Source organism: Ruditapes philippinarum, unplaced genomic scaffold (assembly GCF_026571515.1).
Source record: "Ruditapes philippinarum isolate M1 unplaced genomic scaffold, ASM2657151v2 ctg4585_1_1_1_1, whole genome shotgun sequence".
Lineage (NCBI taxonomy): Eukaryota > Metazoa > Mollusca > Bivalvia > Venerida > Veneridae > Ruditapes > Ruditapes philippinarum.
This window is the reverse complement of record NW_026853509.1, coordinates 63,053-78,489: the sequence shown is the minus strand read 5'-3', so window position 1 is coordinate 78,489 and position 15,437 is coordinate 63,053. Positions and strand designations below refer to the sequence as shown.

The 15,437-nt window shown below is 32.6% G+C and overlaps 1 protein-coding gene across 2 annotated transcripts; it reads left to right on the top strand.

The window, feature by feature from the left end:
• The first annotated feature begins 1,556 nt into the window (after positions 1-1,556).
• Positions 1,557-14,392, top strand: LOC132737089 (E3 ubiquitin-protein ligase TRIM71-like). 2 transcript variants are annotated; one of them, XM_060724329.1, is made up of 2 exons: positions 1,557-2,019; positions 10,190-14,392. In XM_060724329.1, the coding sequence occupies exons 1-2, from the start codon at positions 1,835-1,837 to the stop codon at positions 11,541-11,543; spliced, it is 1,539 nt and encodes a 512-aa protein (XP_060580312.1). In that variant the 5' UTR covers positions 1,557-1,834; the 3' UTR covers positions 11,544-14,392. The 2 variants fall into 2 exon arrangements, with proteins under 2 accessions (XP_060580312.1, XP_060580311.1); XM_060724328.1 differs by lacking the exon at positions 1,557-2,019 and adding an exon at positions 8,409-8,773.
• Positions 14,393-15,437: the final 1,045 nt, after the last annotated feature.

Genomic DNA, 15,437 nt, shown 5'->3' with positions numbered 1-15,437 from the left:
ATAGCTAGTCAAATACAATGTGCTTTCATATACATGTATCTTAACCAAAGTCGTATTATTTACATGTATCAAATGCCATGAATCATTTTCATAATATAAGAAACACATGGTATGCTAACAGTATGGGTAAAGTACTTCAATTAACAACGAGAAGTTTAACAACTACACAGATATCAAATCAAACTGCATCTGATACATGTGTAAATGACTGGCCCCGCATATAAGAGAAATTCATGTTGATAAGAAATAAGAGGAAATTTTATTTACCAGCATTTAAATAATAAGAGTATTACGTACTGCATTTAACTTTTTATTGATTTCAATTGCTAAGATATTTCCTACCATTGATTGTGCATTTATTTGGCATGGCGATATAGTGTGGGGAAAATGATCCGATTATACAGACTGTTCTATAGCAAATGATAAAGTGTTCTTACGTGGAAAGAAAAATATTTATCGCGCGAAATCACGTTACATTAAGTTTTACCAGTCAAACATTTCAATGATCAAATAACCATCGAATCCAATCAAACATGCGGTAAATAAGCATTGAAAAACAATATATAATGTTTGCCTACCTTTTTCTTTTGTTTGGAATATACAACTTTGTCTGTCAACCCGTCGTTTTTTTGTCCGCCAATACAATTGAATTTCAAATCCGATAAGTCGCAAATTCGAATTTACTAAATTATTTACCACTATAAAATTAAGCTCTCAAAAATGATAACAGCTACATTGTAAATTATATAAACACTTCTTAGACTAATTCGAGGAGATAAGATATTATTTAAACGAAAATAGAGCAAATATATTTCATACTGATCTGCGACTATCCGTTTACAGAGCGCCACCTATCGAATATCGTACGTAAGCCACCCACGTGATACTGTTGTTTTGATGGAGAAAATAAATATATAATGTTCCCTTTCTAAACTTAAACTTAAAATTCTCGCTGTTTATGCTTTCAAATATATATATATAGTATATATATATATATATATATATATATAATATATATATATATATATATATATATATATATATATATATATATATATATATATATATATATATATATTGGTTTCATAAATTAAATCACCTATTGTCAGATTACCGACCAAAACCCGACGTCGAGCCGACGTCAAAATGAAACGTCTGTTAGACGTCGGGGATTCAACGTCGATTTGACGTTCTATGAAGGTCACCGACGTCGCGACCAAAATTCAACGTTGATCCAACGTTGGGTCAACGTCGGGTGTTTGCTGGGCTAGGGATAAGCTTTGTTAAGCTCTGTTATATGTTTTTTCATCCACAAGAAGATTCATTACACACACTTTTTTATTTTGAAGGAAGAGGTCGGATAACAATTCTTTTCAACAAAATCGACATGAATCCAATGTCGTTAGATTTTTTAAAAAAAAAAAGGTTAAAAGAAAAATATTTACACATTTAAACATGCATTTTTACTTCATACCGGTCGGATTTGTAAATACAATAATAACCATTTAGTATACAATAAAACTAATTGCTAACTAGTTGATGCATACATTTACATTCTCCGTACCTGAAGTGGTTTAATTTTACGCGCGGTATCGATCGTGGTCATGACATTACCTGTTATAGATAACGAATTCGAAAATGGACATATTTTAAATAAGTTAATCTGTGTAAAGGAAAATGGCTGCCATTTCGGGGAGTGAGATGGAGAAACAGTCAGATGAAACACTTCATCTGTTATGTTCTCCCTGTAAACGTAAGGAAATAAATAAAGAAGCGGACAAATATTGTGCTGACTGCCATGATTATTATTGTTCGGATTGTCTAAACGTTCACGATGAATTTCCAGCCTTTGTCTGGACATACGATTCTAGATAAAGATCAAGTCAAAGATGGAAAGAGCGGAACATTGCCTGTAACACCAACACAAAGATGCGAGAGACACGGGTTTAAACTTGATGACATGTATTGTCAAGGTCACGATAACGTTGGTTGTTCTACATGTATGGCAGTAGATCACAAGTAAGACACATTCTAATCTATATCATGCCGTGCGTTAGCCGAAATTAAATGATAAATATAATGAGGTAATATAACTTAAACTTATTATGTGATATTTGTTTAGTTTACTATATTTACCTCTTATCAATGTCCAATTTAGTGAACCTACAAAAAGTTGCATTTCTGGTGAGATACCCCCGAGATATATGATTAAATATGTGTTAATTATGTTTTCCGAAACCTAAAAATAAACCTGGATTACATGGAGTCCCTCAAATAAGAAATTTTGCGCAGCCTGACATACAAATTATCATTTTGTCTGAACATGATATTTCATTATTCTTTAAAAACTTTATAACACACAATTAATTATTAAATAATGTATTCATTTTGCTTCATGTGTCGTATGTGCGTTTATCAATTTAACAAACATCATTTGTGATATGTATCAAACGCACGGTTTAAATTTCAACTGTCTTTTGAAAAGAACCTGTTTTGGGACACGCGCAATGAATATCAATACATCTTTCCAATTTAGTTTTGAAAAAAAATGTGTGTTTGTCATGCAAGAAATTGAATATAATAATGAGGTTTTGCTCTAAACGAGATTTTATTTTCATTTTATAAAATGGTTATGAATGGCATATTTTTCATGACTTAATATAAAATACGCCTATGACAAAACTGTTAACACCTTCAATCTGTACTTTGGATTCGTTTTGATTTTCACAATAAACTCATTTAAAATTATAATTGACTTGAAAATGTTTATTGAAATAAAAGCCAGACAATTTTTACAAGTACAATTTTTCCAAGATTTGAATTAGTACTTTAATACTTCAAATGGTTCGGCGATATACTAAATAATTCTATATTATGATAAACATAAGAGACATAAAATACATATCTGTTGAAAGCTTAAAGAAGACATGTATAATATATACAATAAGATAGCTAGATGTATGAAATGTAAATGAAGACAGGCATTTCTGAGTTAATGGATTGTTTACGTCAGATATGTAACATTTGAACATTTATTAATTTATACCATTTTACAAAATGCACATACATTATTTTTTTCTTTCCTCAATATTTATAATGTTCTAAACTCGCATATAAAAAGAATTCTTTTTGGACTTACAATTAATTACAAATAAAGATGGTCATATGAGTTATTAACATGTAAAATGATTATTCTCGTATCATATTTGGAAGGAAACAAATTATTGATGTACAGACACGATTCCTAGTCGAATAGCTTATAAAAGTGTGCCTTAAAATCACATTTTACGTACACATATAATTTCAAGAAGTTTCATCATTCATATCTGCCAATGTCTAATGTAAAATAAATCCATTGCCCTCGCATTATATACAGTTAAAATTATTCAATTTTCAGGTTTTGTAATGTTTTCTACGTGCCTGAGTTCGTCTTAGATCATGACCCTACAACTCAATGTGAAGACGTTCAACGGAAAATACTAGCTGTTACCGGTGACATTGAATTTCAGCTGAAAATACGACAACGGCAAATAAAACGTCTGTTCAAACAGAAAGAAGAAGAAGTTGAAAAAATAAAACAGTTCCGAATTGACGTCAACCAGAAACTTGACAATCTTGAAAAGAAGAGCATTGATAATATAGAACGTAAATACAAAGCAATTATCAAAATATTTGAAGAGCAATGTACCATACTCACAACTTTCCAGACAGATGTTAAGTCTTCAGCAGAAGAAATAAAATCCGCCTCATCAAACGTGTCGCAAAACTTTGTGGGGATGAAAGTAGCTAACTCATTTACAAAAAGAGCAGGCAATGGTTTGAAAGAGAAGACAATGGAATTCAAAAGATTTGATGTTCACTTTGAAGAACAACCAAAGCTGAAGTCAATGATAGACCAAATGGACATGTTGGGAGAAATTGTTGAAAAGCCTGCTTTATATAGGCTAGGGGAAAAGAGGGAGATTAGTATAAGACATGATTCAGACACTGTCACCCGTAATGATATATTCAGTATATGTATACTAAAGGATGGGTCTGTTATAATCGCGGACAGATACAATCAAAGTTTGAAACGTCTTGAAATAACCTCATTTCAAATAGTATATACTTGTAAACTAGCGATGATGCCTTGGAAAATTTGTGAAGTTGACAATGAGATAGCTGTATCCTCTGGTGAGACGAACATTGGCATTGTAACTACAGAAGGTAAAGTGACACGGGAAATAAAAACCGATCATAAATGTTATGGTTTAGGGTACAGTAACGGGAAAATTTATGTAACTGATGATAATAGGACTATTTTTGTCTACAACAAGACAGGGACAATGCTGACACAATTTTCAAAAGATCAGTCTGGTGATAACTTGTTTGCAAGAATCTACAGTCTTACAGTCAGTCTAGATGGTGAGAAGATTTATGTTGCTGGTCGAAGATATAGTCTTGTAGTACTTGGTAAGGAAGGCAAAGTACATGGAAAATATAATCCTTCCAACATCAAGAGCGCGAGGGAGATTTGTGAAACAGACAGTGGAGATATACTTGTTTGTGCATCTAACAATATTGTACAATTATCTCCAAAGGGTGAGGTGATAGGAGAAATACTTACATCAGATGGTCAAGATGGAAGTTGTCGTGCGGTTTGCTATGATCGCAATCACATGAGACTGTTAATTGGACGAGCAGAACGGGATTACATAGAAGTTTACAATATAAATTGAACAACAAAAAAAATAGCATCTAAATGTTCTTGGCTGCTAATCAATACCTAATTGATGAAATTCCAAGACATCTCTATAGATATTCACTTTTAAATTAGATAATCGTCAGACAAAATATCAAAATGATTTTACATATTTTTCTGTGATTCACCTAAGACATTTGAATTTTGGTCGTATTTATCTACCCATAAACGTATCACATTACCTTTATGGATAATACGTATTAATGACACTTGTGACGAACACATTTACAGGTATGAATATTGCGGTTCAACAATGACCATAATTCCTACATTCCCAAAGGCTACTAATGTGTTTTAAAAAATCACCATTTTTATTCATATTATTTTTTATATCTTATCTTTTCTGTGCAAATAAGCCATGAAAATGTGTCGGATTATTTGCATTATCTAAATTATATAGATTGTTTTTAATACTATACAAGTAACAGACTTTGTTTAATATAATTATACAACATTTGTTCAAGATTAAATAATATATAGTTCACTACGTTGAGTCCGTAAATAAACATCGTTAACTTGAATTTGTCTTGGTTGTTACTTGAAAAGTTTTATATTAAAGACCCTTATATATCATCCAAAAATAAATTACAATAAACTGATGCGGAGTCATCCTCTGATAGCCCGACTTATGAATTTTTGTGATTGCTTGGTGTCCGTCAGAGTCCGTCCTATATATAATACAGAAGCTCTATACCATGAAGAACTATTCTTCGGAGTTGGCGAATACATGCTAGTAGAATAAAAGATATATACAAGAGACAGCGGTACGCAACAAGGTATTTCACTATATAAGTCTTTGTAAGTCAAGTGACACCTGCGACGTGGCCAATATTGAACATAGCGCCAAATAGTTTTTATGTCCTTCCCAATATATTGACCCTAAAATTAAGAGGCCCATTTTGTTTCGATCGTATAAAGAGGCCATATACACCTCTTGTGAATAGCATGTAAATGCGCAAACCTGCTGTCAATATATATCATATGAAACCACGTCACTTTTGCAGGTGGATAATATATTTCATTGATATATAAGCAGTTAAGCAGGGAAAGACCTTAAAAGGTTTTCATTTTCCACATGTAGCCCTTATTTAAACAGTCACGGACCATTATTAAGTAACATGAGCCTTGTTTAGATTTAAAAACAATATAAGTAGAACATGAGGGCCATAATAGCCCTGAATCGGTCAGCTGGGATACATTGCAAGAAAAGGTCTCAATTGTAATTTTTCAATGTAAAAGTTAGCGATGAGATAACACTTGGTTTGTCATTTTTTACCTATAACTGCTTACATTTAAAAAATATTATAATAGATGTCTACTACGAAATGATCAATATCTAAGCTCTTGGCGATGTAGTTTCAGAAAAGATACTTAAATTTATTCTTCTTACAGATTGATATAGTCTAAGTGACCCCCTAGGCGGGTCCAATTTTTACAAAATGAGCATATTTTATAACTCTTATAGATGTCCATTTACAATTATACAAGCTTAATATCTAACCATTGAGCATATGTTTTATTTGATATTATTGTTGGACGTAAATTAACTAGACTGGTTTATGTTTAGTCTTATGATCAACTGGCAGGACTGTATTCTGAAAATTGAAATATTTTAATTATTAAAAGGGAAATATACATAAAGTTCTTCTAGAGTAAGTGTTACAAAGAAAAGTATATCATAAAATCGGCTATTTTTACATCTTTTGCCCATGTTATCACGGGACCAAAACCATGTGTTAACATAGTCACGCGCTCTTGTTATAGCCCGGTTCAACCTATGCGCAATACATACAGGGCCAAGAAAACAAACAAACAAAAATGACGATTTGGCCTGTTTGCCAAAGTGTTATATTAAAATTATTGATTCGAGTGCCTCAATCGCATTGAGCAGCATTCAAGTAACCATGCCCGAAAATTCGGCGTATAGACATCGCCGCAAATCTTGGTTGTCGCCCTTTCTAAGAAACGGACAGTTGTCAATGTAAACAAATAAATGACATTCAGTTTAACCCTCAAATTAAATTACAAAACAAGATAACACAAAATGAATACTGTACATGTATGAGAAATGTTGTTTTATTGATGTTTATATTGATAAATGCTCTTCATATTTCCTTGAGAGAATAATGTTTAGTGCCTGATATTCTTTGATAAACTTGTGAGCTTGAAAAAAAAAACGATTCTGATGTCACTGATCTTTTTTCTACCGTCAATCTGAAATCATTCAAGGAATTTCTGAGGGTCATGTTTTTTTTTGGGCAGAGTAATTTATTTTTTTTTATTGATTTAATAAATCTCTAATGTTAAGCTTTGTTAAATCAATTAAAATTCGAATTTTCGAACGGTTCTGAGCACTTAAATTTCCCAAGTAGTTGGCCCCGGAAAAATAAAACACATACATAAAACATGTAGAATTGGATAAATACCGTCAAAGCACAAGGATTTAATGTATGTGTTTTGTATTAAATATACATCATGATTTTTTTTTTTAATTATGATATAATTTAGCGTCAACGCATGTTTATTCCGTGTTATAAAGTCCCTCGGAACTGTTGGAGACCTCGCCCTACCGGGCCCGGGCACCAATTGTTCCTCGGGACTCTGCGGACGTTATAACACAAAAAAAATTGCGTTAACCCTATATTAACTCGCAGAATGACTGAAAACGATACATTTAGGCAAACATCTGCTTGAACTCGACATTTTAATTTGAGAATTCAACAACTTATTTTATACAGTATCCCATTTTAAGCAAGTAAAACTTTGTTTCATTTAAGAAATGCAAACAAATTCTCAACATGTGTTGAGAATTTATTTATCATAATAACAAAGTTACAGCCAGTTACAGCCAAAAAAAATGAAAATTTCAATAAATTGAACTTCGAAGTCAAGGTCATTTATGAATGAAGGTCAAGATCTCTCTCGTACAATCTTGAACCATTATATAAACGTGCATATGATGAGAACGCAGAATTCATTAATCTAATTCATGATAAAGTATAAGTACTAACATTTTTGCCAATGCATTTATGATAATATGTTTATTTTTTAAACACGTGGCCTTTAAGCCAATATTTGCTTATGCTGTAGCCCTACTCCATCAAATAATTCATGCAAATAATATGTCACGATGACATCAGCTTATCCACTCTAGAAATTTATGACAGGCTTGTCCTTTTTCGATCAAGACGTTCATGATATTAAAGCTAGGACATTACATATAAGCATTGACCGATTGGCAAACGGAACATTGCAGACCATGATCACGGAGATGCAGCTTTGTCTTTGTGATCATTGTCTGCACTGGTCGCATAGGTAGAATCAGTAGTCGATTAGAGATAAGCTTTGTTAAACCCGATGATCAGTTCCATTAACCTGTGTTTCACTCAAAAGAAGCCTCATTACACACAAGTTTTTTTTGCAGAAAAAGCGCGGATTCAAAATCGGCATAAATCAAAGATTGTAATATTTAAATAAAGGTTTAAAGAAAAAAAATGCACATTTAAATATGCATTTCTACTTCAAATAGGTTGAGAATGTATTAACAAAATAATGACCATAAAGTACCTGATAACACTTACTTGCGTACATTTACATTCTACTTCTGATATGGTTTATTTTTAGCGCAGTATCGATCGAATATTTTTCCTGTTACCGAAACTTTATAAAACGTAAATTTGTGTCAAGCAAAATGGCCGCCATTTCGGGGAGTGAGATTGAAAGACAGTCAGATGAACCACTTCGTCTGTTATGTTCACCTTGTAAACGTAAGGAAAGGAATAAAGAAGCGGACAAATATTGCGCTGACTGCCATGATTATTACTGCTCGGATTGTGTGAAATGTCACGACGATATTCCTGCTATGTCTGGACATAAGATTCTAGATAAAGGTCAAGTCAAAGATGGAACAAGCTGGACATTGCCTGTAACACCAACACAAAGATGCGAGAGACACGGGTTTAAACTTGTTGACATGTATTGTCAAAGTCACGATAACGTTGGGTGTTCTACGTGTATGGCAGTAGATCACAGGTAAGATATAATCTAATCTATGTCATGAAAAGCCTTAGCCAAAATTTAAAGATTAATATAATGAGGTAAATGTAACTTAAACTTATTATAGTGATATTTGTTTAATTACTTATTTTGCCTCTTATGAATTTCCACTTTATTGTACCTACAAATAGTTGCATTTCTGGTGAGATACACCCGAGATATATGATTAAATATGTGTTAACATTGTTTTCCAAAACCTAAAAATAAACCTTGTTTAAATTGAGTCCTCTGATAAGAAATTTTACGCAGCTTGACATAAAAATATCCTTTTGTCTGATCATGATTTTGAAAGATTATTTAATAATACTTTAAAAACCTATAAGATACAAGTTTAATGAAACAATGTATTCATTTTCCTTCATATGTCATGATGTGCGTATATCAATAAGTTTGTGATACTCTGTATTTCAACTCTCTTTTTAAAAGAACCTGTTTTGGTGCACGCGCAATGAATATCAATACATCTTTCCAATTTAGTTTTGAAAAAAAATGTGTGTTTGCCATGTAAGAAATGGAAAAGAATAATGAGGTTTTGCTCTAAACGAGATTTTATTTTCATTTTATAAAATGGTTATGAATGGTATAGTTTTCATGACTTAATATAAAATACGCCTATAACAAAACTGTTAACACCTTCAATCTGTACTTTGGATTCGTTTCTATTTTCACAATAAACACATTTAAAATTATAATTGACTTGAAAATGTTTATTGAAATAAAAGCTAGACAAGTTTTACGTGTAAATACATGCAAATTGTAGTACAATTTTTCCAAGATTTGAATAAGTTCTTTAATATTTAAAATGGCTCGGCGATATACGGATTCAAGCTCAAATAATTAAATTGTATGATAAACATAAGAGACATAAAATACATATCTATTGAAAGCTTAAAGAAGACATGTATAATTTACACAATGAGATAGCTAGCTATATCAAATGTAAACGAAGAAAGGCATTTCTGAGTTAATTGATTGTTTACGTCAGTCATGTAACATGTTAACAGTTATCAACTTATACATTTTTACAAAATGCACTAAATAAGTACATTAATTTATTTTTTTCTTTCCTCAATATTTATAATGTTCTAAACTCGAATATAAAAATAACACTTTTCGGACTTACAATTAATTACAAATAAAGACATATATGGTAATTAACATGGGAAAATGATAATTCTCGTATCATATTCGGAAAGAAACAAAATGCTTGATGTACAAACACGATTCTTTGTCGAATAGCTCATAAAAGTGTGCCTTAAAATCACATTTAACATACATATATTATTCAACAAGTTTCATTATTCCTATCAAGATTGAATGGAATGCCAATGTCTAATGTAAAATAAATACATTGCCTATGCATTATATACAGTTTAAATCATTCAATTTCAGGTCTTGTAACGATGTTTTCTACGTGCCTGAGTACGTCTTAGATCATGACCCTACAATTCAATGTGAAGACGTTCAACAGAAAAGGCTAGCTGTTACCGGTGACATTGAATTCCAGCTGAAAATTCGACAACGGGAAATAAAACGATTGTTCAAACGGAAAGAAGAAGAAGTTGAAAACATAAAACAGTTCCGGATTAATATCAACCAGAAACTTGACAATCTTGAAAAGAAAAGCATTGATAACATAGAAGATAAATACAAAGCATTAATCAAGAAGTTTGAAGAGCAAATGGCCATACTGACAACTTTCCAGAACGATGTTCAGACTTCAGCAGCAGATATTATATCCGCCTCATCAAATGTGTCGCAAAAATTTGTGGGGATGAAAGTAGCTTACTCTGTTACACAAAGAGCAGATAATGGTTTAAGAGAGAAAGCAGTGGAATTCAAAAGATTTGATGTTGTCTTTGAACAACAACCGAAGTTGATGTCAATGATAGACCAAATGGACATATTGGGAGAAATTGTGGAAAAACCTGCTATATATAGGCTAGGGGAAAAGAGGGAGATTAGTATCAAACATGATTCAGACTCGAACTCCTGTTATGATATACGCAGTATATGTAAGCTTAAGGATGGCTGTATGATTATCGCTGATTACAATAATAAAAGCTTAAAACGTCTTGACGTGGCCTCTTCCAAAATAATAGATGTATGTCAACTCCCGAGATACCCGTGGCAAATTTGTGAAGTTGACAATGAGGTAGCTGTATCCTCTGGTGGGATGAATATTGACATTGTTACCACAGAAGGTTCCCTTAAAGTAACACGGCAAATAAAAACCGATCATAAATGTTATGGCTTAGGGTACAAGAATGGGAAAATGTATGTAACTGATTCAAACAGGACTATTTTTGTCTACAGCAAGACTTGGACAATGCTGATACTATTTTCCAAAGATCGGTCAGGTGATAACTTGTTTGCCAGTATCTTCAGTCTTACAGTTAGTCAAGATGGTCAGAGGGTTTATATTGCTGACTCGAGAAATGGTCTAGTAGTTCTTAGTAAGGAAGGTAAATTACATGGAAAATATAATCCCACCAATCTCAGATACGTGAGGGAGATTTGTGAAACAGACAGTGGAGATATACTTGTTTGCGGTGAACCATCTAACAATATTGTACAATTTTCTCCTAATGGTGAGGTAGTAGGAGAAATACTTACATCAGATGGTCAAGAAGGAAGTTGTTGGGCTGTTTGCTATGATCGCAATCACACGAGGCTGATAGTAGGACGACGATCACGGGATTATATAGAAGTATATAACATAAATTGGACAAAAAATGATATCTAAATTTTCATGACGGTAAATCGTTACCTGATAACTTGATCAAATACAATCCATAAATAAATAACAAAGTTATGACAATTGAAGAAAATTTCAATAGTCTGACCTTTATCGTCAATGTAAATAAAGGTCAAGATCAAGTTTGAATATTTAATCATGTTGATTTAGTCTTAAAACAAATATGTGTACTTTTATCAAAGTTTCAATAGAATCCATAATTATATAACAAAGCTTTGGCCAGTTGTAGGGAAATTAAGTAATTTTATCTATGGTGTCAATGCCAAATGAATGTCATGCTTTTGTTGTTGTTTTTTTTTTCTCTAAAAGCAAACAAATAAAACATTTAAATAAATCTGTTAAATATTATTTTAGGGAAAAAAATAAAGTAGTTCACGCGGTCAAAATCTAGATCAGCTGAAAACAGAGTTCAATGTTAAATTTGAAACTGTGCATAAGGTCCAAATTTCATAGCTGTACATCAAAGAACAAGAAGGTAGGTCACTAGGTCAAAATCTAGGTCAAGTAATATCAAAGTTAAATTTTACATCTAAAACTGGGCATATGGTCCAAATTTGATAGCTTTATATCAAAAACAAGAAAGGAGGCCACTAGGTCAAAATCTGGGTCAGGTGATATCAATAAAACTGTGCACATGGTCCAATTTTCATAACTGTACATAAAAAAGAAAGTAGGTCAACAGGTCAAAATCTAAGTCAGATAATATTAAATTTCAGTGTTACATCTGAAAATCCATGTGGTCATTACACCAACAACATTCAATATTTTGAAATTGGCTGTCAGTGTCATTTAACGCTCAAGTTCAAAGTTCAATTTTCAAGAAGATCTTGTCCAAATGAATGTTTTGTCCAAATATGAGGATAATCAAATAATTAATTACCAAGTTTAAATCAATAAAAGCTAAAATCAGTGGTCAAGGTCATTAATGAGGCAATGTCTTTTTGAGTTTAAAAAGCATGACGGTCAAATCCTCAAGAATGTTTTATCTTAACCTTTTACCCCATGAGCATATTGTGAAAAATGGCCGTTTTCATTGAAAAGCCTCCTGTTACAAGTTTCAACTGCTATAAAACTATGAAAAATGCTTCAATACTGGTGAAACTTGGCACATATGTTGACTGAACCATAACCTCTGTAACAACATGCTCAATCTTAAATTTCCTGTTACCATGGCAACGGTTGGACGTCTAAAAATTGCGAAAAATCACTATCAAAGTGCTGCAACTTCTCAATGCAATGAAATAGAGTAAAAAGCTTTTCAGCGTTGGTTACACGTCATCTTAAGACCGACCTGTGGCCATGTTTAACCTGTCACATGTCCAAAATTTTCTTGGCGATGAGGGGGTCTATCGCCCCCTTCAAACCCCCAAACAGAAGGGGGCACATTCCCCTTCTTGCAACCCCCTGATGTATCATTTTGATGGGGGCCGCGCCGAAAAAGTGGTCACTTTTTTAACAGAATTTCTCAAACGGAAAAAAGTGTTTGGGGCCTTTTTTCACTGTTTTAGGCCTCAAAAGGGTGGAAAAGCCGTCGAAACACGCTTATATCAGGGAAAAGGTTAATATGAAGTAAATGCATTCATAAAAAGTCAGTTACAGAAGAAAGAACAAGATAATTTCATTAACTTGACCTTGACAGTTAAGGTCAATTTAAGATTAAGGTCACATCTAAATTATCCAATATGTCTGTTTCATAGCAAGTATTGTTTTGTGCAAGTTTAAGTCAAATCCGTACAAAAATAAAATTATGAAAATTTAACCAAAATTCAATAATTTGACTATGATGGTCAATGTCATTTAACACTCAATGTCAAGGTTAATACAACAACCAACAAATATGATGATAATCCATTGTTTAAGTACCAAGGTAGTAGTTATAGTCAATTCAATTTTACTAAATTTTTTTAAAAATTCAATATTTTTACCATCAAGGTCATCAACAAGCCAAGGTCAATTTGTGTTTGACATACATGACGGACTGATCTTAAAGAATGATTTGTCTTAGAATATAGTTAATCAATTCATTAATAACAAAGTTATAGCCAGTTACAGAAGAAAATTTCAATAATTTGACCTTCAAGGTCAATGTCATCTATAAGTGAAGGTAAAGGTCTGTCTGGTTTACTTGAAGGTCTATCATTTAAGATTGTTATGTTCAAGTTTGAAGACATTTAAGTAAAAAACAAAGTTATAAGCACTAATAGCAAAATAAAAGCAAGAATTAAGTGAAATTTAGATATCTTAACTTAAAGGTCAAGGTTATTTTTTAATGAAGGTCAAATTTAGTTTGGTCTACTTGAAAATCTTTTCCGAAGGGTTGTTGTGGTCATGAAGACAATACTCCAAGAACTTACAATGTTATGATCAAGATAATGTTTGTGGACGGCAACGGCAACGACTACGACATAACTGTAACAATACCCGTATTTTTTTCAGAAAAAAGTCTAGCTAAAAAGGACTTGAATAAATTAACTACGAGTTGATATCCCCTGACGATAAAATCGTAAGTGGCCTTGTTCGTTCGTCCTGTTTAATTCCCGATCATAGACCTGGTTGGTCTTTTAAGAATATTTATAATAACATCAATGTATTAATGCATGTGCGTGTGCGTGTGCGTGTGTGTGTGTGTGTGTGTGCGTGCGAGCGTGCGTGTGTGCGTGAGTTGGTGCGTGCATGTGTGCTTGTGTGCGTGCGTGTATGTGCGCGCGTACGTGTGTATAAAAAACGTAAATGCGTCCACCAAAGTTGACTGATTAGTCTTTTATTGTTGTTTTTTGTCAATTAAGAAAAAAATCGATACGGCTAATATATATGACGTTGTATGTGACCTCATTAAAATTTTAATCCGACTTGCGTTCGTGTTTGTTTCATCATTCAATGTGTAGAAAGAGACCACAACTGTGAAGCTCCCTCAGTTTCAAACAGATTCAAATTGATAAATATGACTTATATCTCAATATTTTTCAATATGATATCTCGTCTAAATGCATTACATAACAGCACCGTCAATGCGGAGCAATACACTCTACGCCCGAATGAAAAGTTGTTCACTTAAATTAAAAACAAAATTCTGACCCGTTTATTTGGCAGAAAAACATGTTTAATCTTAATTATTCTTATAATACAAAATATTCCCTAGGTTATCAACATTATTGTTTTCTCCCACAAGAGCAATCAGTGATCACATGTGTCGCCTCATGATAGCCATCACTCGGCAAAATTCATTCAACCTAAAATAGGTCAAATACGCTCGAGAACTTGAGCAAGAGATCAATCCTGTAAAGTTTCATTGATATAAGAGGAGTAGTCTTGACGAATTTTAAAAATAAAAAAAAACATTAAAGGGCCATAACTCTGACAAAAATCAATGAACCGAAAAATGTCGATGAGATGCACAAGAAGACATGGTATTGATTATCAGTTTTGAGTAAATGACACCAGAAGTTTCTGAGTAGTCCAGACAAGCTTCTGTGTAGCTGGCATCGTTTTTATTCAAGGGCCATAACTCGGCAAAAAATCATTCAAGCAAAAATCTTGTGTATTATGCATAATTGCTTCACTTACCAAACAATCCTTAAAGTTTAATTTGAATTGCATTAGTGGTATTTTAAGAGTAGTCCAGACAAACTTTATCGAAACCATTTTCATTCAAGGGTCATAACTCGTCTAAAGATTTTCAAGCAAAAATACGTGTAATATGCGCCAGAACTTGACTTCCCTGTCAATCCTATTAAGTGTCATTGAAATTGCATTTGTGATATAAAAGGAGTAGCCCGGACAAACTTTAAAAATACAAATAATTGAAGGGCCGTACCCTGACAAAAATCATTTGAACATAAAAAGTCGATCATATGCACAACTAGACTTGGTACTTATAATTCC